This window comes from Papaver somniferum, unplaced genomic scaffold (assembly GCF_003573695.1).
Source record: "Papaver somniferum cultivar HN1 unplaced genomic scaffold, ASM357369v1 unplaced-scaffold_79, whole genome shotgun sequence".
In the NCBI taxonomy this organism is placed as follows: Eukaryota; Viridiplantae; Streptophyta; class Magnoliopsida; order Ranunculales; family Papaveraceae; genus Papaver; species Papaver somniferum.
Genome location: NW_020650859.1, coordinates 181,447 through 205,824, shown reverse-complemented (window position 1 = coordinate 205,824; position 24,378 = coordinate 181,447). Strand labels below are relative to the sequence as shown.

At 36.0% G+C, this 24,378-nt stretch overlaps 2 protein-coding genes across 3 annotated transcripts; one reads left to right on the top strand and one right to left on the bottom strand.

Moving 5' to 3' along the window:
* The first annotated feature begins 918 nt into the window (after window positions 1–918).
* Window positions 919–6,540, top strand: LOC113344696 (receptor like protein kinase S.2-like). 2 transcript variants are annotated; one of them, XM_026588626.1, is made up of 11 exons: window positions 919–1,103; window positions 1,214–1,329; window positions 1,446–1,626; window positions 1,741–1,984; window positions 2,076–2,226; window positions 2,411–3,004; window positions 3,085–3,295; window positions 3,390–3,630; window positions 3,771–3,921; window positions 4,042–5,554; window positions 5,799–6,540. In XM_026588626.1, the coding sequence occupies exons 1-10, from the start codon at window positions 1,070–1,072 to the stop codon at window positions 5,275–5,277; spliced, it is 3,159 nt and encodes a 1,052-aa protein (XP_026444411.1). In that variant the 5' UTR covers window positions 919–1,069; the 3' UTR covers window positions 5,278–5,554; window positions 5,799–6,540. The 2 variants fall into 2 exon arrangements, with proteins under 2 accessions (XP_026444411.1, XP_026444410.1); XM_026588625.1 differs by having other exon boundaries at window positions 920–1,103; window positions 1,446–1,650.
* A 1,178-nt stretch (window positions 6,541–7,718) lies between these two features.
* Window positions 7,719–11,333, bottom strand: LOC113344693 (LRR receptor-like serine/threonine-protein kinase GSO1). The gene is made up of 2 exons (XM_026588617.1): window positions 8,300–11,333; window positions 7,719–8,213 (listed from the first exon to the last, which is right to left on the bottom strand). Exons 1-2 carry the CDS (start codon window positions 11,190–11,192, stop codon window positions 8,158–8,160), a joined length of 2,949 nt encoding a protein of 982 aa, XP_026444402.1. The 5' UTR covers window positions 11,193–11,333; the 3' UTR covers window positions 7,719–8,157.
* Between the last annotated feature and the right edge of the window lie 13,045 nt (window positions 11,334–24,378).

Sequence of the window (24,378 nt, the reverse complement as noted above, 5' to 3'; positions counted from 1 at the left end):
TAAAATTTTCGAACTTTGGTTCTACCATAATCGGTAGTAAAGTGTGTTACTTTAACCTTCGAATATATATTCAATTTTCAAAATTTTCTACTTTCACAATCGATAGTTAATGGTGTTTATTATCTACCGATTGTGCTTAATTTTTAGTATAAAAACTTGAATTTTTTAAATCAAGAATAATCGGTAGATAACAATCTATTTACCCACCGATTATGGTTGATGTTCTTAGGAAATGAAGAACATCAACTATAACTTCTCGGTAAATAGATTGTTAATCTATAGATTATGTTTCTGCTACTGTAAATCGAAGAACATCAACCATAATCGGTAGGTAAATAGATTGTTAATCTACGGATTATGTTTCTGCTACTGTAAATCACAAAAAATATTCGGATCAAATATTTGATTTCAAGCAATCAAATCCTAAGTTTGGATCACAACTACTATCATCTATCCGTTTTGTTTGTTTAACTCTTTTATTTTTTTTTGATGTTCTAATTTTGAGACACCCCTTAACTCCCTTCAATGGATGTGAATAAAATAGTGGCCCCTAATTCCTTTTCAGTGGTCCTTAAAAAAGCTATACCAATGATGAATTTCAAGGTTCTTTGTGATTTTAACGGCCGATTTTACCTTCCAGTGGACTGGTTTCATTTTAGCTGGTCTGTACCCTGATTGGCTCTAATCGAGAATTGGAATCAGAAAACTGAAATTGATCCGATTCTTATTGATCAAAGACCGAATCAAGCATCAAGCAAAACTGGTTTGGTCTGATGTGAGTATGCTGCGGCCTGCGTGGTTGTTTTGCTGGGGTGATAATAAATATCTAAGCAAAACTGGTTTAGTTCCCCCAAAGTCAATGTTGTCCACTTGTTTGTGAAAATAAATATCTAAGTCAAGTAGACAACAAGAAGAAGATAATGGGGCTGCGGTTTCAAAGAAAGACTATTACCAAAATGAACAAGTCAATGACTTGTTTTGGTACACACCTAAAAACTTATATCATCTTCATCTTTATCTTCTTATTGTGATTTTTTTTCATAGCTCTTCTGGAAGCAGAAAAGAAGAAATGGTTAATATTATTGGAGCCGACCGATTTCATGGTAGGATTTCGTTTTTATAATAAATATTCTAATTATTAGTTATCATGCTATTGGAAGTGGTTGGTAGATTTTTGTTTTTGCTGACTAATTTTGCATCAAACACGATTTAGAATCTGATGAGGAATTCGAAAGTGGATACTTCACTTTGAAGCTGCTAAAGGCTGCTACTCAAAATTTCAGTGAAAAAACTTTGATCCGCACGGGACGCTGGGGAACCGTTCACAAGGTCAGCTTTGTTCCCGTTTCACATACGCTCAGTATCTGTTTACTTTTTGTCTCTTTAGTTGATTTTTAGTACAATTCACAAGGTTTAGACTTGTGATGATGTCTTTGTATATGCAGGGTATTCTTCCTAATGGGTTGAACATCGCTGTTAAACGAATATATATAAGTCGCGGAGATACAATATTTGAGATTCAAAATGCAGTGATGTCTACCTTAAGACACCCAAATGTTGCTAGACTGTTTGGACACTGCACGCTGAAAAAGGAAGTCATACTAGTGTACGAGTACATGGAAAATGGTTCTCTTGATAGAGCTTTGTTTGGTAATTATTGAGATAATATATAACTGTTGTAGAAAAGATTAGCTAAAATTATACTACTAGTGCCTAATTATGTATAGGTTTGTGATGCAGGCAATGAGAATTTGAAGAAAAAGCTCAATTGGCACATCAGAGTTCAAATTTGTCTGGGAATCGCAAGTGGCCTTGCTTTCTTGCATCACAAAGACCAATCAAAATCCGTAATTATTCATACAGATATTACACCTGCAAATATTTTTCTTGACAAATTTCTTAATCCCAAGATATCTGATTTTGAATTTGCTATGGTATTTGGAGAAGAAGCCACGCACTGCTCGACCATAGTGATCGGAACATTGTAAATACGAGAAGATTATCCTTATCTAATTTTCATTTCAGACTAGAATCCGATATAAACTCACTTGTGATTTGATTTGCTTTCTTTGCAGTGGTTATCTGGACCCTCAGTTTTGTATTACAGGTACGGTAAGTGAGGAATCAGATGTATACAGCTTCGGAGTAGTCATACTTGTACTAATGAGCGGACAAAAGCCTTTCGAGTTTCCTACTGCACATCATAAAAGAAACCTTCTGGGAACTGTAAGTTACAACAAGTGTTGTTCTAACTCAACAAAAGTGAACTGGTCAAGTTTTTCTTATACGGAATTTCAGAATTTCAGTTATTAGGTCCTTAATATGTGTTTCTAATTATGGTTTGTTTTTTAAGCAGTTATTATTTTCTCTTGCTGCATCTTCAACTTAGGAGCTTTGGTTTGGCATACAGGCACATGACTTACATCGGAATGGGGATCTTTTATCACTGATTGATGAAGAGTTGAAGGACAGCATACCAATGAAAGAGGCAACAATGTTGTTGCATTTGGTAATCTTATGCACTAATCATTCTCGGGCTTTGAGGCCTACAATGTCTGAAGTAGTAAACATTATTGAAGGAAAGACTATAATGAAGACACCACCAGTCGATCCACAATATTTTGAAGAAAACATTTCTAAGGTCATGTCTGATGCCGAAAGAAGCAGCATTTCCGCAGTGACAGACCTGGCTGACCAAAGGTTTGTTTCTGACCATGACGATGTATACGATGAAAATGGTGGGAAGGCAACTGAGTCTTCTCAGGCAAAGGTAAAGGAAGGATTTGCTGATTCTGAATTTAGTAACGATTTTGTTTCTGATCTAAAGGCCTTTTTAAGTGAGGGAGGCGAAGTGAATAGTAACCCTGAGTGGGTTGAACCTTCTGAAGACACACATGAGCAGTATAAAACTGAAAATTTCAATTTAAGATATCTTGAGGTAGCTACTAAAAATTTCAGTCCTGCAAACAAGATTGGTCAAGGATCTTCTGGTTCAGTTTACAAGGTTTGCAATATAACTTTTATCTGTTTTCCCAATTCTCATGTGCGCCTCCTTTCATTCATACTGAATGGTGTGTTGTACAGGGTGTGCTTCCCAATGGAATGATGATTGCAGTGAAACAACTTCGTAATATACCAGACCAAGGAAAGCTAGATATTTCAAATGAAGTAAATGTTGTTTCTACCCTGAGACACCCAAATGTTGTTAGATTATTTGGTTACTGTTCAGAGAACAACCAGCAATCATTAGTATACGAGTACATGGAAAATGGATGTCTGAATAAAGCTTTATTTGGTAACTATTACTCAAATATTATAGTTTGAACTTTATCATCTCCTGAAAGTTACAATCATCGATTTATAGAAGACGGGTGGTATTCACTTTTCAGGTCCAATAAATTTGAAGAATAAACTTACCTGGCCAGCAAGAGTTAGAATTTGCATAGGAATAGCAAATGGTCTTGCATTCCTACACGATGATGACCCAAAAATGAAGATTGTCCACCGAGATATCAAACTTTCAAATATCTTGCTTGATAGAGATCTTAATCCAAAGATATCCGATTTTGGACTGGTTACTCATTACCATAGAGAAATCACGCATATCAACAGCAAACTTGCAGGAACAGTGTAAGGAAAACAAAACATATATAACTTCGTTTCCTAAGATTTCTTGGATTGTAATTAGGATCTTAATGGAGCGCAATGGTAGAAAATTTGCTTATCGATGGCTAATTCCATGTTCTAATCTGCTTTTAATTTATTGGCAGTGGATACATGGCCCCTGAGTATGTTATACGAGGAACCGTCACAGAAAAAATAGATGTGTACAGCTTCGGAGTAGTAGCCCTTGAGCTTATGTCTGGAAAGAACAGAGTTCAGTGGATAACAAAGCAAGAAAATGTATCCCTTCTAGATTTGGTAAGTAGATATTCCTTGCTGTTGGTAATGATGTAATGGATTGCTTGTTATATCTCCACTGAGGTAGAATACCATATTTGCAATTGCATTTACCCTGACATCTTTGGCTTGGGCATACAGGCCTATAATTCACTACAAAAAGGACATCTTCTAGAGCTGATTGATCAAGACTTGGAGATGGACATACCAGCGAAAGATGCGGAAATGTTTTTGAATTTGGCACTGTTATGTACACATCATGACCCTAAATTAAGGCCCTCCATGTCAGAAGTAGTGAGCATTCTAGAAGGAAGGACTACGATAAATAGTACTCCACACAATTTAAACTACACAAGAAGATTCAACCATACAACAGAGTCCATTGCTGACATATCAATCTGCAACTTAAGCAGTACTTCGATCCACAACGAGAATAGTAATTCCACAATTGGTGCATTTGACATTAGTGATGGGGTGGCTATTCTGCATTCCTCTCCTGTGCTATCAGTGGAGGAGCAATACAGGAATGACGTGGAATTGCACCAGGAATTGGCTTCAGATGGCAGTGTTTTGCTCAATAAAGAAACGCAGAATGATGTGTCACTGAGCCAGGTGATTGTTGCGGCATATGAGCCCTCTGGATTAAATGTTGCACCAACTTTTCTAGTTGATAACCAGGCACCCATTAGGGAGCACAAAACTAAGCTTGAATTTGTTGAACCCTCCTTTGAGGGAGGAAAGCTTCGTATTGAGTGTTCAGATGAAGAGTTCCAAGCTGGATGTGATCAATGGAAGAATTCTCTAGTAGGCTTTTTTATGGGCGAGGAAGACTACTCCGATAAAGATATAAAGATGGTTGAAGAACTATGGGAGGTGAAAGGAAGTTTTTCTATGTTAGCTATTGGTAACGGATTTTATTTATTTAAGTATGGTTGTGCGGAAGATAAGATCAGAGTCCTAGAATCAGCTGATCTCTGGCAAATCCAGCAGCGACAACTTATTCTGAGAGAATGGAACTATAAGTTGAATTTTGACAGAACTGAAATGACATCTCTTCCCATCTGGGTGAAGATTTATAACTTACCGCTCTTCCTGTGGAATACTTGTTTTCTCAGCAAGATTGGGAGTGGGCTAGGAATTCCCTTGTATGCTGATCGTAAAACAAACAATCTAGAGAGATTAGCTTATGCCATGCTTTGCATAGAGGTTAAGGCTCATACATCACTACCGGAGAATTTGATTATCGTAGTGAGAGGAATGGAATATCAGTTGGATATAGAGTATAATTTGAGAACCTTAAAGTTTGCTAATTGCAGCACTTTTCGGAATATAGACTCGGAATGTAAGTCGGAGAAGAAAGCCATGATGCAAATCTAGGTTCAAATACATATCCTGTATCTTGTATTTGAAATTGGAAGGTTCTTATACCATGCTTTGTTAATTCTACTAGTAGGGGATGGATAATTCAATAAGTTGTTGTCAAATATTTTCTAAATTCAATTAGTTCCATCATTTCCGCCATCACTACCACCACTATCCCCATCGCCGCCATCACTATCTCCATTTCCACAATCCACATCATACGTATTTTACCATCTCCGCCGCCACCACTCCAATGTTATCCAAATTCCACCACGGCAACAACAAATCATAGGTATTTTATCGAATTCAGCTACAAAAGTAATATGAAAATATGGATTAATTTTATTCAATTCGAGACAGTTTGAAAAACCTAGATACATCATTTTTCTTGAAGGTTTACTGTAAATGGAAGGAAAGAATTGATGAGATTCAAGATCAGTATAATTTGAAGGATTCATCTTCAAAAACGATTGAAATGGTCAATGTCTATTTATGTCTATTGAATGTGATTTTGATATGATTTTTTTTTTTTGCAGAAAAGAGATATCCAAGAGATTGAGTGGTTGCACTTGAGTTCAGGTACCTAATTTTTCTATAAGTTCTAACCAGTGAAGTCGCAACACTTATTACTACTTCATTTGGAGAAAACTTGGGCTAGTGTTGCCTTCACTTTTGAAGACAACTGAGTATGAAAATGAAGAATGGAAGAAACTGAGTATGAATATGAAGAAATCAGGGTAAGAATTAAGAAGGTTTTGTTGCGATTTATTCATGATGGTGATGGGTATTGGTGGTATGAATGGTTACAGGGTCTGATTGTTACTGCCTGTGAAGCTGCAGTAAATGATGAAAATGATAAAGGGTGCTTAGAGATAGTTTTGTTGGTGATTCAATGGGTTGGTTATGAAGCTATAGAATTGCAGCAAAAGAGTGGACTGGAATGAGTTTAGATGTTGGTTCTGGTGGTTGCTATTGAAGCTGCAGAGTGGAGTCAGCAATGAGACATGGAAGGAGCTGAGCTACGTTGTGTCCTGCTGTATGAGATGGTGATTGATGTTGTTGTAGTAGGAGGTGGTGTTGCTTTACAAGAGATGATGAGACTGAAATATATCTTGAACTGAAATTGGTGATGCAATGGCCAGGTCAAAAAGGATGATGTGTCTCATCTTTGCTTACCGCCATCGACATGAGCATTATACCATTTCATAACATTATGTGGAAATCCTTAAACAGATTCATTTCCTTTATTCAGTATTTTCTTTAGTGACTGAAACTAAATAGCGGTACTCAACCTTTTTATTCTTGTTTAAATTTCAGGGTAGCAACTGTGGACACGAGAAGTATGAGTGTTAGTGACTTAAAAGTTTTAAAGGTTGGTTTTTATGAATGGCCCCTTGCTTATCGTGTTATTTTAAAATCTAATCATTTGAAGCGTTCCACTGCAGTTAAATTTTCCGTCTGTCATCTCTATCGAACACATATTTATCAATCTCTAGACCTAAAAATCTGAGAAGATGGGAGATACTGGAATTTTCCATAATTATGTACAGTTTGTTTGTTGAGAAAAATTTTGATGGGGGCAAAATTAGAAGCCAACATCTATCCTTCTTTATTTGGACGGTTTCTAACGAAATTCTGTTTTGATTTTATACTCCTATTTGGCCCTTTCCTTTTACATCCCGGTAATATTAACTACCTAAATGTTTTCTCCTAATTTAACGTAACACCGCAATGGAATGTTTTAAAATATCGTCTTAACTACGATATATATTCAAATCAAATATACGCCCCACGTATATGAGACCTTGCAGTTATTTGGAAAACGCAAAACGTGGGAATGATGGATGGTGGTAAAACCTGTATGCTAATTAAATTTAAACCTCATCTAACGGGTCTTTGAAAATTGCTTGCGGGTACAAAATAACTTCACTGTCTTCTCCAGTAGCTTGATTAGTACTTGAACCATCATAGTTCCACTTATTTGTGAGGATTAATAACCGGACAAGAAAGAGTTCTCGCTCTACTACGGAGATCGATGACCCATGGATCCATATTTTATTCAGCTGTAACTTTATTAGGTGAATCAGTAAGATCCTTGTTGATTAAGTATATTGCTGGTTTTCTTGGTGTAACTATTTTATAAGCTTTAAGATATTAATGGTGTTTGTTCTTGCTGGACGGGGTAATGTTGATCTACCATATCTGCAATGAAATGTTGTCAGTCAGGGTTCCTTTTCGTGTATTTCTAATTGTTGTCTTATGCCGTTGTTTATGTAAAATATACATACTTGATACTACATTATATTCAGCAAGTGTGGAGGCCGAGGTGTTTGCAGCTTTGAGAAGCATTGCTTCGGTGCAAACGCGGGGAACTGTAAAAGGGACTTTGCCAAGAACCATATATTTCAACGCAGTCCAAAAACAAATGTACAAAATCACTCTCTAGTGCACAAATATGAACAAAATCAGCATCCTTAAGTTGAAAAAACACACAAATAAGGCCAGGTTTCAAACAGTATCCTCTTCTCCACTGGCTGGAGATGACAAAAGTTAAGAACACAGCAAACACAAGTTTTACATAAACCGTTTAGAGCGGTGAAACGAAACATAACCAAACCTGTTAGCCCTGAACAAAAGTTTACTCAAAGGAAGAGAATTCCTGGTGCTAAATTTGTTGTTAACAATCTCAAGTGGAATCATGAATTCAGTATCCTTGCAGTCAAAAAATGAGAATGTCATGCTTGCTTAATTATCTGGTGTTTGGAATTAAGCTCAATTGCACAATATTTGTCACGGCAGAAATTACAGTAAAAGAAAGATACGGACATGGTAAAAGATTTAGTACCATTTATCAACATTTTAGCACACAGCGATGTTTAATTTTTCCACATACAATTAGCCACTCCCATTGCAACCACATCTACTAATCTCCAATACGGGAACCACCATTTCTGTTTCTTGAGAAGCAAAACAAAGAATAAACCCCAAAATCCAACTGCAAACCCCAAGGCAACTATAGCATACAACAACAACTTACCTTTTGCATCCTCTTTAACATCTTCATGACCTTGATTTGGAGAATTCCCATCAGTAGCGTCAGTTCTCTGATCAGCCTCGCAAGTATTATTTGTGTAGAAGCCACACAACAAACTGTTGTTGAGATATGCTGAACCATCTCCACTCAATGTATCAAAGTGTGGTCCTCTTGGGATCCTACCACTCAAGTTATTGTAAGATAGGTTCAGTCTCTCAAGAGAATTCATTGATGGTAAAGAGTATGGGATAAGTCCAGTTAATTTGTTGAAACTCAAATCCAAGGATTCTAAACCATTCATGCTTCCAATACTTTGTGGTATAACGCTGGAAAAGCGATTGTGTGATAAATTAAGTGTGGAAAGCCCTTTCAGTAGACCAATCTCTTCTGGGATATTGCCTTCAAGATTGTTACACGATAGATCAATCCCAGAACTATATGCATACAGTTTCTTAAACTGTAACATGATCCCTTTGATCACCATCTGCAATTGCACGTCAATTCTTGAATCGTCTAGCAAATATGTATCGTTAGGTCTACTTCTTAGCATCATTAAGTTTCCTATTTTCCTAGGAATTAACCCGTTTAGATTATTCCCCGATAAGTCTAATATTTGGAGTTCTTCCAAATGACTAATCTCTTGAGGGATTGACCCATTGAACTTATTTGACCTTAAGGAAAGAATGCTCAATCCGGTAGCCGAACCAAATGCACTGGGTATACTGCCTTCGAAGTGGTTATTTGCTAAGTTCAGAACTGCCAACCCTGGAAGCTTACTGATGATGTTAAGAGGAGTACCATCCAGAATGTTGTCATTTAGTTGAAGATATGACAATGACTTTAGTTGTTGAAGCTCATTTGGAACATTTCCTGTGAGGTTATTTTTGCCGAGGTTTAGAGATATAAGATCCCACGAGTACCCTATACTAGTAGGTATAACCCCGAAAAATTTGTTGTTCGAAAGGTTTATAAATGTAGGATTAAACTCTGAATCTCTTGAACATATGGAAAATGGGATCGAACTTGAAAGTTCATTGCCAGCTAGATTGATGGAATTAAAACTAGAAAGTCGTTTTCCATAGTCTGTTGAGATTTCACCAGTGATTTTATTATATGATACATCAAATGATGATGAATAGGTATACAAAGCTTGCGGTGGAAGAGGCAGTCGACCATGAAGTTTGTTGTTTGACAGATCAAATGCATAGAAATTGAGTTTGGAGAAACAAGCAGGAATAACTCCTGTTAGGTGATTATGAGACAAGTCCAAAACCATTAGATTACTCAATTTACACATGAAAAGAGTAGGGAATAAGCCTTCTAGATTGCATGATTGTAAATTCAAAAACTCTAGTTTAAATTTAGAGTATAGATGGGAATGTCGATCTATAACCACAGTTAACCTATTTGAACCCAGGCCTAGAACCTTCAAATTTAGATCGTTCATTAAACTAATCAATGAAACGGTACCCTCAATCGAGTTTCCATCAACTCTAAATACCGTAAGGTTCTTGAGGTTTGTTAGGCAACTTGGTATGAGTCCTGTTATGGTATTATTACTTAAACGAAGTTCTTGGAGAGAAAACATCTCACAGATTGATTTGGGTATGGAACCTTGGAGATTATTATAAGACAAGTCGAGCATCCTTAAGAATGTTAGATTGGATATTGAGGAATGGATGTAACCTGTTATTGAGTTTTCAGAGAGGTCGAGAGATTGCAATTGGGAAAGATTGTAGATTGAAGAAGGTAAAGACCCTTGAATCCCACAAAAAGAAGCATCAAAGTCGACCAATAATGGCGCATTGGAAATTGAGTCGGGGATTGACCCACTTGCATTAGTATTTGATATGGAAAGTCTTTCAAGTTTAGGCCATTTATGTCGAGACATTCTAGTTAGATCAGGACGAAGATTATAATTACGACTCACATCAAATTTCGTAAGTTGAGGAAGATAAGGAACTGAACCTTGTAGTGCACAATCAGATAATTCAAGAACAGAAAGTGAAGTTAAATTGAGTAGCTGTACTGGTATGTCGAAATATAGATAAGAATTCTGACTCAATGTGAGAGAAGATAAACGAGAAAGATTGTAAAACTCATGGGTGGGAAAAACTGTGCTTGGTAGACTACAGTCACTGAGATCAAGATTTCTAAGATTAGAAAGATAGGAAATTGATTCAGCAAAATTCTTTTCCGAAGACACCGCCTCATATAAATCAATGCCTCTCAATCTTAAGACCTTTAGATTTATTGACCCTCTTAGCCATTTTATAGATGACAATTCTAAGCAAGAGTATCTTTCTCTAGCTATGAAACCACAAGATAAGTCGAGGTATCGTAAGGACGATAAGTTGGTTAATGGTGTCGAAACTGGAGAAGAGAAGTTAGAGTGGGAGAGATCAAGATGCACGAGTTTGGTGAGAGCAGAAAACAGAAAGGGGATTTTCGATTCCTCAAAATTGTTCAAGGCAAGATCAACATACTCGAGATGACTAATGTTGACAAACGAGGAAGAGAATTTACCTCGCAATGCAGTATTTGGCTGTGGTGGCATATCGTTGTGATATGAATCATCGAGATACTCATTGTAGAAAGTTTCAAGGACTGTGTTACGGAGGTTTATGGAGATAACATGAGAAGAATCACTGGAACATCCCACTCCGTGCCAATCACAACAGTTTCGATATCTGTTGTCATCTAGCCATGAAGATAAACGATTCGCAGGGTCCTCCAATGAGAATTTGAAATCAAGGAGTGCTCTTCTTTCCTGTTCATGGCATCCGTGACATGCTAATGGGCACCGAGTGATGTTGATTAATAAAAAGAGCAAGAAATGTAGTTGAAATAGATGAACGAGTGAAGTTATTAGAGTACGTTTACTGAACGAACTCATAGCTAATTACTCTAACTGAACTTGAGCTCAACTGTATCAATTATAGTATGAAGTGTTTGCTGGATTAATGAATGTGCAGAATGGCTTTGGTTTATATAGACTGCATTTTAAGCGTAACAACTCCAGCCTGTTCAATTATCCCAAATCAGTTTGAATTTTCCTTCACAACGACTAGAGCTTGACTTGGAAAAACATCGGTTAGCTAATTTTTCTTTGACCTAGTGACATTAGGTCACAATGGCGTGCATTGGAAGTGTATCCATGATTGATGTGTTTGTGGAATTCTCTTTTGGAGATAAGATTTGAGATTCCTGTGGACATGTTCTGATGAAAGACTAATCTAGCTATGCAGTCAACTTAATTAGAACAAGAAAAAAGATGAAAACAACAGGTTTGTATGCGTATGTATAGCTTTGCAAATGAGCGGAACTTAGAAGGGGCTTGGCCAACAAGGGTCATATATTTCAAGGCAGTCCTAACCAAGTTTGTCGACTAATGACTATCCAAACACTTTCTTTGCCTAACAGATGTAACAAATCACTTTCTACATAGTGACGGAGGTAGGGAGACTAAGGCTTTAGCCCACCCCGAAACTTCAGAAATGTTTTTTCCGCCATAGAAATTACATATAAACCACCTAAGAACAGAAATTCATCAGTTAGCTAATTTTTCTTGGTGCGTGTCCCAGCCCATGATTGATGTGTTTGTGGAATTTTCTTTTAGAGATAAGATTTGAGATTTCTGTGGACATGCTGTGATGAAAGACTAATCTAAATTGGATTTTTTTTTTTAAGAGTGAGCTTGACTTGAAGAACTGCAAGAACGTGATCCACAAAATTCAGAGCAATTTTCATCTCCGAAGTCCGAACAAAAATGCTAGTCGAGTATCATGACATCCTCTTATTGTGTTAGTTTGACTAGTGTCATCGGTACCTGTTTATGACCGGAGGCTTATAACTTCAATATATTTTTATGTTCCGTGTTAATTGTAGCTTGTTTGGTTGCTTTGAGGCTTCGGTGGATTGCACTGTGGAACATGTGTAAGAACTGCAAGTGTAAACTGTAAAGAGCCTTAATGCTGCATTGCCCGTCGAGTACCATATTTTGACGACATGGATTTATTATTCTGCTTGATAGAGCCATTTTGTTTAGCGAATTCCGGTGGTGTAAGAGGTTTAGTTCCAACTTCCAAGTTACATGCCTAAACATCCAATACATTCTCACTTTTCAGTCGGATGTTGATTTATTTCTGTATCATTCTAGCTTAGATACTGATTTGGTGTATATTTAAATCACCGATGCTGCATTTAAAGTTTAAACTCTTTTAAATCTCGACAGACCACAAGACCATGTTTAATGTCGGAAAACAGTTATAGAGGAGAGTAAACATACGACTGACATAGAAAGTAAACAACAAAAGGATATCATGACGCGAAATTTATAGTGATTCGGCAATGTGCCTACATCCACTATCAATGATGACTTTTTCATTATAACCAATATCTCCAAAAAAACAATTACAATAATATATATCTTTGTATGTTAGCCATCCTTGTCTCTCTAGTGTTGCCAATCAAAACTCTCACAAGATAACCACCCCAAGAGGTGGAATGGAATTCCCACAACTTCCTTGAGAATTCCATAGTTTAACTCATGGACTAGACCTATGTTGTAAAAGGGGAGCGCCTAGCAAAAAAAGCGCCAAAGGCGCCAAGACACGCCCATTTTTGCAATTTTCTAATTTTTCCGCGACGCCTAGGTGCGCCTCGCCTTGCCTAGCGCCTTTTACAACATAGGACTAGACATCCTTATATATGAACCACAAACTCAGGGGCGAATCTACAGGGGTGCACCTGGGGTCACCTGCCCCACACGTTTTATAAAAAAAAAATCCTAAAATGTTTCTCGTTTGATATAACCCAGACGCCCCCACGACATTTACAACTTTACCAGCATAACCGAGGACTAAACTCAACTCTAATTCCTCTATCAATCAAGCTTACTCTTAGGAACCCTCTAAAAACCCTTAAATCAACTTTTTTTGGAACCCAAATCTCCTAATTTTTTGCTAACAAAGGTGGTCTCCTTAAGTATAGAGGAGATATATCAACAGACAAAGATAAACTGGTTATCCTCTTCATCGATTTCGTTTCCAGGTTAGGGTTCTTTACTCCTCAAATTTTTTAACTTTTCCATTCGTTCTTCCTCGATTGTAAGTAATTTTTGTAACTTTTTCCCCAATTGATATTATAGGTGTATTGTAACAGTGGGTGTTTGATTTATATTTCAGATTCTAACAAATTGAAGAGAGATTTATTGATTTTAAGGGGAAAAGTGTTACGACATTTCTACAAACAACTGTTGGACATCATAACTTGGATTTGTTGTGGTAAGAAAAATTGAAAATTGAGTTTTTTTTTTACTTAGAATTGTTCTTTAATGTCCTACAGCCGGGGCTCAACCTTTTTTGATTTTTTCTTTTGTTGTTTGGTTGGCTGGTTAGTATTCTCTCACAAAATTTTGTCAAATTAGTCTGATCGTAACCCCCTAAGAATGTCCTATTATTAAATTGTCCGGATCAAATTAGCCGAGGCTTACAACAATAAATCGGCATCTTTAAGTTATAATTATGTAGCTGTACCGGCATTGTACAATACTGTATCGAAATTGAACCTTCTTACGAAGTTTTGTTATAGCATCGATAACTGTTTCCGGTTTAGGCGGGCAACCTGGCAAATAAACATCCACAGGAATTAATTTAATCTTATGAAGGTGCATATTTATCTCGTTGAAACTTGAAAGTGTTGGCATATTGCATTGTCCTACGAACATATGTGTATTTTTCTCAATCATTAAATATTATGAAATGCTATCCGAAGGATGAGTTACATAGTGTTAATCTAAATTCAGAGAGGAGTTAAATACTACATCTAAGAACGTGGTGCTCATGCCAGGGACCCTATGGTGTTGGTAGCTATGAGATATCTTCGTAATTTGGGCTAACATTTTGTAGAGGCTAGAGTTAGAAGGTAGAACCACTTTCTCTCTTTCTTCTGTAGCTTTTTCCCAAACACGTTTGTCCTAGAAACCCAAACCGTCTCTATACACTGGGGTGAGCTCGATTTCTCGTTACCAAAGATGAATTCAATCATTCTTTTTGCCGTAAGAACAACTCACCACGCAATTTCAGGAATTTGGCGCTCCCCTGCAATTAAATTTAAAAGAAGGTAGCACTCTCCTAGCATTTAAATGACACTGAAGAATGGTTCAATAACTGCACTTGGATCAGGGACGGTACTGGGGTGGCTTAGGGGTGCTCCAGCCACCCCCAAATCTCAAAAACTCACCCAAAAATCATTTTTTCATGTGTATTTTTTGGAAAAAATAATGTCGCTGACTTGGATCGCACCAAAAGCTTGATCAATATTTATTCCTTTGAAAGTTATTCAGCTCATACTTTGCTGTGGATTAATTATTGTTTTTCATTTGCACGTTTGTTGGCTGTGAGCTACCACCTGAATTTACTTCTCTTCTAGTAGTATCTAGTTCCTTTGAGTCAATTACTTGACAAACTCTGAACTGCAACATAGTTTTGAGTTCACAAATTTCATACATGCTTCTTCACAACAGGTAAGCCTGCCTTAACCTATACAATGCCCAATCCATACTTACACGACCCAAAAATGATGGTGTAGCCTAATGCGATAAATTTAGTAGGCTTTGAATCGAAAAAATAAGTAATATGTTGGTCATGTAACCTATAGGTATCACCGGACAAACCTTAATTTAGAAAATGAACAACATTACCAATGTATTCCATGTTTCGGCTACCTGCAATGTATTTTTATGTGTACTCTGATGGTGTTAAATTTGAGGGATATCTGCAATACATACTAATCCAAACATTGAATGTATTCTTATTTGTTCCTGTGAATGAATTTAACGTGTAAGTTATTTATTATAGACTGCAAATGTGATTTATTATACTTTTAGGTGATTATTTATATACTTTTAGATTTGTATTAGATACTACTGTTGATTAGAACGATACCATCGACGGTTCTTTTGATGGTTGGATAACTTTTTTTTTCTTTCTCTTCGTTGACGTGCTTGTTGCGCCAAGCACAGTGCCTGTTAATTATAATCATAGAAATCAGTATTCTTTAATATCAATGTTTTTGTTTACGGAATATTACTATGGTTATGAACCCAGGCTTTACCATTGATGCTTTATTTTCTGATTTGGCGCGACGTTCTCGTTGGGACCTTCGCATCCTTTCCAGTAAAGTCAATTAAGTGAACATTAGAAAGTAATCATATTTTTAAACACAAGATTAAGTAGTTTTTGAATGAAATAACACCTTAGCTCTGTGAATGGCGAATTGATTACAATTTAATATTTTTTGTTTAGGTTGCATATTCTGTAATTCTTGAATTTCCATTTCCCGGCTTTCCTTTTCTAGCTTCTCTCTTGCTCGACGTGCTTGTTGTGCCAGAGATTGTAGTTTTTTTTTTTGCCTCTCACATTCAGGTGTGGATTGTTTAGATTGCACACGACTTCATGCTTCTTCAGTAATTTGAAAAAGACAAATTTTTAATTCAATTACCTTTGAACATTGTTTTTAAGTATGATAACTAATTATACTTACTTGATCAGGTCCAAGGACACATTTCTGAGAAATAAAATCAGTGACCGATGTTATTTGTAGAAACTGGCTGTTTGGCAATTCTTTTTTATATCTTTCTTGTCCCTCTTTTACTTGTTTTTCTTTTTCTCTTCATGCTTATTGTGCCAAGGATCTTAATATTGAAGTTTCCTTCTTTTGATCAGGTGCAAGTAAACCTTTCTGAATCACGGAATCAGTGACCGATGCTGTTTGGGGAATCTGACTGTTTTGCAATTCTTGTTTGTGTCTTTCCTGCTACTCTTTTTCTTGCTTTTCTCTTACTCTTCGTGCTTGTTGCGCCAAGGATCTTGCTTTTGAAATTTCCTTTTCTTTACGCTCTCTTTCGATGGAGAATTGATTTGCTTCCATATCACTGCACGTCCCTTCAGCGAACTGAGTAGCACAAATTTGTTTTAAATATATCAAAAATTACATGTTGGTAAATCAAAGAATCCTTGCCTATCTATATGTGTAATTATTTGTCTATACTAAATAATTGAATCAAAGAACTGTTATCCAATACCAATACCAATAGATGATTAGAAGGTTACCTGCGATATATTCTTATTCGTACGTTCTGATGGTGTTACAATTTAAGGGGTATCTGCAATACATACATTAGAGTTAGACTCTAAGCATTCAAAACATTGTTAAGCAACAGTTATCGAAAGGGACCAGGATCACCTATGTAGATGCTTGATCTGAGCATGATACACAGAGATCACCTACGTAGATGCTTGATCTGAGCACGATTCAGAGAAAAGGTACAATCAAAAAAGAAAAGCTACGCTTCTGCTATAAACATTGCGAAGGCTTCTTATATAGAGAGTACACAGAGATACCAGAAAGGCAGGAACACGGATTAGGAAATTCATTCACCTCTGGTATTTGTTCTATAATCGGAAATCAGTTAGTTTTTTTTTCCGCAAGTAATAAAAAGGATGTTTGTCCTTTTTATTTAAGAAACCCGGTTGTGGTAGGAAACGTCTTCTTGCCTTGTCTCCCGATAGGACACTCGAAAATATCTATCGCCCAACTTTATATCTATGTCGTAGGATGTCTAAACCAATGGTCGGATGTAACAGGCTACACATAGGCCACTTCTTTTTATAATATAGAAGACTATGTATCACCCCGTCCTACGGTCGGGGCTCAACCTGTTTCGATTTTTGTTGTTGTTTGGTCGGTTGGTCAGTACTCCCCCAAATTTTTTTAATCATTATTAAAATTAATTAGATTAGAATTGTCAAACACGAAGACTCTAAGTTAGCCGGGGCTTACAGCCCTAGTGTTTTGTTGTTCGATTCAAATCAGTCGGGGCTGTCACTTAATCATGCTTTAGTGTTTTTTTGTTCATGTCATATTAGCAATGCTTACAGCCCCGGCCATGACCCCTAAATTATTTTAATGTATGGCATTAAGGAAAATTAAATTATATTAAGATACTTAGTCGGTCGAACTAAGGTTTTCCTTGGTCTTCACTCAAAGTATTTAGAAAGAGTCGTAACGGTTGGGAATATATTTTTAAAACATAAATTTATTTCCAATTAATATTTTATTTTTTAAAGTTGGAATTTAATCTTTATTAAAAGAAATTAATTTTTTTTGGTAAAATTGACCGTTTCATATTTCTCTTTTTAATGGTGTTAACTACACCATTATAACTTTGAGAGTTTCATTTTGTGGAGTTAATGGTGTTAACTACACCATAATTATATTTGATTAAATTGTGTAAAAACATTTCAATATAAAATGAGATTTTGGTTGGAAAAACTTTTTTTTAAGGGAGTTGAGTTTTTCTTTATGTTGTGTGTTTTCAAAAGAAATACTTTTTGTGAAAGAAAACGATGTGTGAGCATCATTTGTTTTCTATTAGAGATTATGAGCAAGAATGAAATGTAGAAGTTTCACATCCTCTCACCGTGTAAGAGTGATTGTGTATGAGATTGAACTCGGCTTTTTTTATCCTGGGGACGACGCGAAAATGATGAACTGCTTGCACAATCTTGGGCAGAGCCGCGAAACGTCTTAAAGAAAGCAACTTAGTCCGCGACTCAGCCATAACGTTATTTGTTTCGTGTTTGATTTTATTTGTTGTGCAGGCATAATTCGGCAATTTTTCCAACAATTTTAAGACGGTTTATTCTGCCATACGAATCAAGGGAAAACAATTGCATAAACGCGACAAGTATCATTGTTTTATTTCGTTTTATAGAATTATAATCAGTATAATTTTTATTTGACAATTGTAAATGATGATTGAGATTTTAGGTAACCTGATACCTAAAGTTAATTTTATGTTATGGACTAGGATCATAAAATGGTTGATATCTCTATTCATGAATTTTTAGCATTGAAAAATATTATTGAAGATAAACGAACGTTTTTAACAGGTTGTAGAGTTTTATGTGCATCTCTTTAACTAAAATGAATTGGGTCTTGAAATTTGAACCGTGTGTATTAGACATCATGAGGATATTCCTTGTTAAATTTCATAATTTTTGAAGTATGGAAAGTATTTTTAAAGTATTTAGAAAACAGCATAACATATCTGAAAAGTTCTGATGGGCAGAAATTTAATCCCGATTGAATTTGTTTTCTTAATCTTTGTGTAGATAATTTGGATTCGTGTAACATGAAACTTGTAAATCAGCAACTTATTTTCAAACCCATTTTGAAATTCTCCTTTTGGATATTTAGTTTGAGAAATGTGATGATTTCAAAATCATTGTGTATGTTTGTCCAAATTAGGAGACGTGATACATGATATTAGAAATGTAAGATATTACGTTAAGAAATCATGATTTGATTATAGTACGTCATATTCATTTTTAGTAATGAAAATCAAAATTATTGTTAGCAATCAAAAAAATTGCACCGCGCATGTTTGATAAAATGCTTGATAGAAAGTTATAAATACATGATGTTATAACTATAGAATTTTGAATCTTTGTTCGATGCTTCAGAGCAACTTGGAGTACCAATTTTTTGATTGATTTTTAAGTATCTATGTAAGTGCATATTTACTTATTTTTTGGTTTCAAATGCTCATATGTTAATGATTGTGACAGGTGAAAATTCACTTACTTGAGCAAGTTTATATTTCCAATGAAATAAAGATTGTGGGAGATTAGTCGATGGAGCAATGGATTTGCTGATTCCTTTGAGATTAATCGATGTATGGAGCAATGGATTTGCTGATTCCTTTGTTAGTGCGTAAAGAATGGACAATGGTTTATAACCAATTGAGCTTTAAAAGAAACTGAGGTATGTTTGATGAACTATTTGTAGTAATTGTAGTGATCAAATAATGGCATTCTAAATTGAATAAATTGATGGTTAAATCTTAGAATAAATTTTAGGGAAACAAGATATTGAGAATTATTGTGTATGACAATAAACATGTGGCTCATATAAGTTTGGAACTTATGAGATGAAATTCTATACGAACCCAAAACCGAAATATTTTGAAACCTAGTCAAAGCCAATGTGAATATTAACTCTCACCAAGAAATGAACATAATATTGATTATGAATTTATTTGCTATTTTTGCACGGTATTGCAAGGATATCAAATGTTATTAACAACGCTTTTCAATGTAAGTTAATGTGAATTGTGGATACGATGAGAGGTTGGTATATATTGGTGTTTTACACCATGTTTGTTTTGATAGGTTATGGTTCAAAAGTAGAACCAAATAGTTTGAAAGAAAGTGGTGTTGAGATATACTCACATCACTAGGATTTTCGGTATTGGTACGATCTCAAAGTTTACTTTGGGTAGAACAATCTTGTTAAAGATATCCATCCTTCCGAAATGAGAAAGAATTCTAGTTTCCTCCTATCTTGTTATTAACAAGATTAAGATTAGAATTTTCTTGAATTTAATCATTGCACTATTACAAATAATATGTTATGGATAAAATATTTGAATATAATATCACAATTTTATCATAACATGAATTGAATTTTGAATATTTGAATTATGAAATTTTGTCATGCTTTTAAGAATTCTATGAGTTAGTGATAAGTATGAGCATGTTATATTTTCTTATGAAGTTGGTGAATTTTTGAGTAACATGTATGTAATAATCTTACCTAACTCAAAAAAGCATGTACACTTTCTTGATTTTGATCGTTTCTGAGATTCAGTTGTTGTTTTTTTAGGTTGTTGGTGGTGGTGTTGCATTGTGGTGTGGTGGCATATCATACTAAGTAACTAGTGCCCAGCTGAAATATTATTTAACCAGAGGCTTCCTGTAAACTGCACGAATTCGAATTAAAAACTAAACTATATGAAGATTAAACTAAGAGAGCAAAAGTTTAACAGTCTGTATCTCTGCATTGACTTGTTGATAACCATAACTCTTTCTTGATTTTGGTGTCTAGCTGTTGTTGAATTTAAGCCGTGTGCATTGATGAATGAAATGAATAAATATAACACGTACACGTCCACCTAATTCAACTTCATTAACAAAACTCTTAAACACACAGATTTCTTCCCTGTAATGGGGAAAGCCTCACTGCAACTCTGTTTTTTTAGTTTTAATCTAATGTTTTCACGTGTAATTCCCACTAATCATACAATCAACAACCACTAATTAATTGGATTAAGAATTCGGTTGCTGAGATCCCGAAAATGCGAAGCTCCCACTGAACTACGACGTAACTGAGCGTGGGGGGAAGAATGAGCTGTTAATTCCTATCCCTCTTCGACTTCGATTCAACTATTATATAAACAGGAGTATGTCTCCTTAGTTCTTCAAAGACATTCATCACATAGCATCAGCTTATTTCAGCCTCAAACTCCAAGCTCAGTAGAAATACAAAAATCAGAGTTCTATAATTTAAACAATGGCGAAGGGATCTCTTCTTGTTTGTATGAGCTTCTTCTTCTTGGTACCAAATCTTTTTATGATTTTAGCCATGGCCAGTGAAAAGGATACAACAAGCTTACCTGCTCATAATCAAAATGAAGACCATGTCACCATTACCGGAGCAGCAGCACCGGTGCCACTTCCACGAAAAGCAGGAGGCAACCATCACCAGTCTAGTTCCAAATCAGCAGGTGTCTCTGACTCACCAGCGTCGAAAATTATCACAACTAGAACGGATCATAACAACCAGAAAGACCTAAAATGCTCCAGCGAGGCATCCATTTTCCCAGAACACGCTACTGCTACCGGTGAACACCACAGTGTAACTACTGATGCGGTTGAAGAAGCACATCCTCATGGAGAAACCACTCCTGATGAAAACCATGGGAGTGAAGCTGCCGCTGCTCCTCAGCATGGGACTATTGAAGGACATAATGAAGAAGAGCACCATGAAGCTGCTGAATCACCATTGAGCAGCAGAAAGTTAGCGAACCATCGTCATCATCATTATCATCCAAGTGAAAAATCAGTTGCCGGAGGTGGAGTGATATTGGGGGGGCTGGCGACGACTTTTCTCGTATCAATTGCGTGTTACATTAGAGCAACTAGGAGGAACAAAAACAACAACAAAATCAACTTTATCAGTGACAGAGAAAAAGACCCTCAGGAAAGCACATCACCTTGGATCAACACACTGAATTCGCTGCCTTCGAACCCAATTGCATAAGCTGCCTTGACAAACCTCAGTGAAACGCCGACAAGAAATGGCCGGAGAGGACGAAATAAATAACAGTTAAGGGAAGAGCCGGACTATATTTTGTTCTTGCAGTAGTTATAATTACCATCTTTTAATCGGTACACCTGTAAAGATAAACATGTTCCAATAAATTGATAATCATAAACATCTTTTATTCATGAATGTAATTCGCAATACTCTGTAGTAAACGAGAGTGATTCATCCATAACATTATACAAAATCCTTTTTATTCATGAATCTAATTCGCAATACTCTGTAGTAAACGAGAGTGATTCATCCATAACATTATACAAAATCCTTTTATTAGCTTGTTGCATCGCCCCAAAACAAAATCTACCGTATAAGTATTATCTCGGTAAATGCCTAGACAAACAATGTCATTAAATGCTATGAAATAAGTTTTATAATCTGAAATAACATATTCAGCTTGTTGAAAATGAAGTGTCATGGAAGGATAGTTGGTAATATAGAACCTTCCCCGTAGGCGGAAACAAACATCAAAATATTTGTGGTGACCAACATATTCAATTCCGAGGTTGTTAAATCGTGCCTTTACCAAGTCTGCAACTCTATCAAAATGATCTTTAAATATCATGGATATTGGACCACCAGAATTTATAATCGTACCGCCTTTTTCTTGACTGTTAAGTTTAAAAATACCTCTAGGAAATCGTACTCTTTTATTACCTACGCTAATATCTTCTAAGTTTAAGTAATATAGTGAATTAGATATGATAATGGGAGTTGCATGTACTTCTTGGCCTGCGCCTCCAATTATTGTATATGCGCAAAACCTTAAATATGTATCGATCCCTCAATATTCGGATTAAACGCCTCGAAGCAGTAGAAAAATTTACCTTGTCCCATAGCACCTAATTGATTTATAAAAGACCATTGTCCTGATCCTAAGCCGAGAATTCCTGCAATAAGATTAGGTTTTCATACAAATGATTATTACCAATAGTACTGAAATTCTTTTGGAGAAATCCGCAACCCATATGCAATTCAATACTTTCAAATACGCCAGTGTTAGAGCCTAAAATGAATTTTTCTTCAGCAACAACACCAGATGTGACTGCACCAGCCAAATAGCGTGATACGTAAGTGCATTGTCCATCAGCATTGCACTTATCTCCCTTGCAAAGAGGATGCATATTACAAGGAATGGGACGATATGTAGTTGAGGAACTCCAAGGATAAAGTGACATATCTTGAACGAAATCTTCAGTGGTACTTTCACACTGAATTCAGCCATGTCTGATCACTACTTGTATCAACCATTAAATAGTAATTCATGAATGGTTGTCGGCTTCGCGTAAATAGTAATTCATGAATGGTTGTCGGCTTCGCGTACGAGGAAATGTACCTAAGCTAACAGTTGGAATGTAATACATTCTAGGTTCGTAAATTACAGACAAACGTGCAACTTCAGGATTCATGGAGAGTGTTGCGTTGCTCTGGAATAATATTTGTGACTGGATGTGGCGTGCTTGAGATTTAGATTGTTCAAAGAGTCTTTGAAGCCTTTCTTCTCTTGTTAAATGATCACCTGGATATAAAGGTGATTCCTTGGAGTATCTATGAATCATCTTCAAACTAAATCCTTTCTTTAGATTAACGGCAGTGACAGGGTCTATTAGCAGCGGTGATACATGAACAATTGTCGGAAGCAGGATGAAAAGAGTTGTCCCCATTTTTTTTAGCTAAAACGATTTTGATGGACACAACTACCTCCGATTTTAAACTTAATGCTGTATTGAGAAAAATTATATCTTAAAAGTAATTAGAGATCAATCAGTAATTACAAAATCTTAACAGTTATTTCATATTTTTCTTAACTCTTACTAATACTATTTATTTGCGAAATCTTAGTATTTATTTACAAAATCTTAGGCAGCTTGTGCTTTGCAGCTTCAAAGTCTGTAAAATTCTGTAAATAAATAAAGCAAACGAGATAATTTTATTTTGGGATGTCAACAACATTTCATTTCATAGATCTACGATCACTTACATATGTAATATAAACGGTTCATTATTTTCTAAGAGAAAAATCAAACATTAGCTCCTCTTGGTGTACGAGTATAAGTTATAACATTGACATCGTAAATTTTAATCCAAGTATTACTCTTTTCATCCAAACGATATGAACCGTCGTCTCGCAACTCAACCATACACTTGTCTGCGCATGCTGCGTGATCCACATCGGAATCGTAGATCCGTATTACCAAAAACTGACATCATAGAAAGCACTGCACCTTGCGGAGTGAGACTGGATACCATCCACAGGGACAACGAAGTTCATCTCATTTTCAGATCCATACTTGACATAATCAAATTTATAGTAGACAGGATGAATCATTCCAACAATTGGACTTTCTGTTTTGCTAGTGAGAGCATTTCGCACAACGACAGTATCGCAGAGACACAACTCGGATGGAAATAATGCAAATATCGTTGTCAGCACCACCGCAATGCTAATGACAGACCGAAGAACGCTCCACATTTTAGCGTTCTTCATCAGCTGCATAACAGTACTTCACCAAGTTCTCAAACTGTATTTTTATGTGTTTATCTTGAAACCACCACATGTTTATATATAGAAGATGAAGAAGAAACCTCTCCATAGAAACGGAATGAGTAAGTGGTAATTGAAGCAGCAATCTAGACCTCACAATCAAATTTATCATTACAAATGATGTGTTTTTATGTTCAATGGTCGAGGCAATTTACAGTAGTACCATTCTTTACAACGCAAAAAGATCTTTTATAGAGTACACCCCCTTTTTTCAGGTGGTCAATATTGACCCGAGTCTTCTATCCTTCTGCTCTTCATGCTTTCATCACAAATATCAAAATGAAAAACACATGGAACACTAGACAGTCGG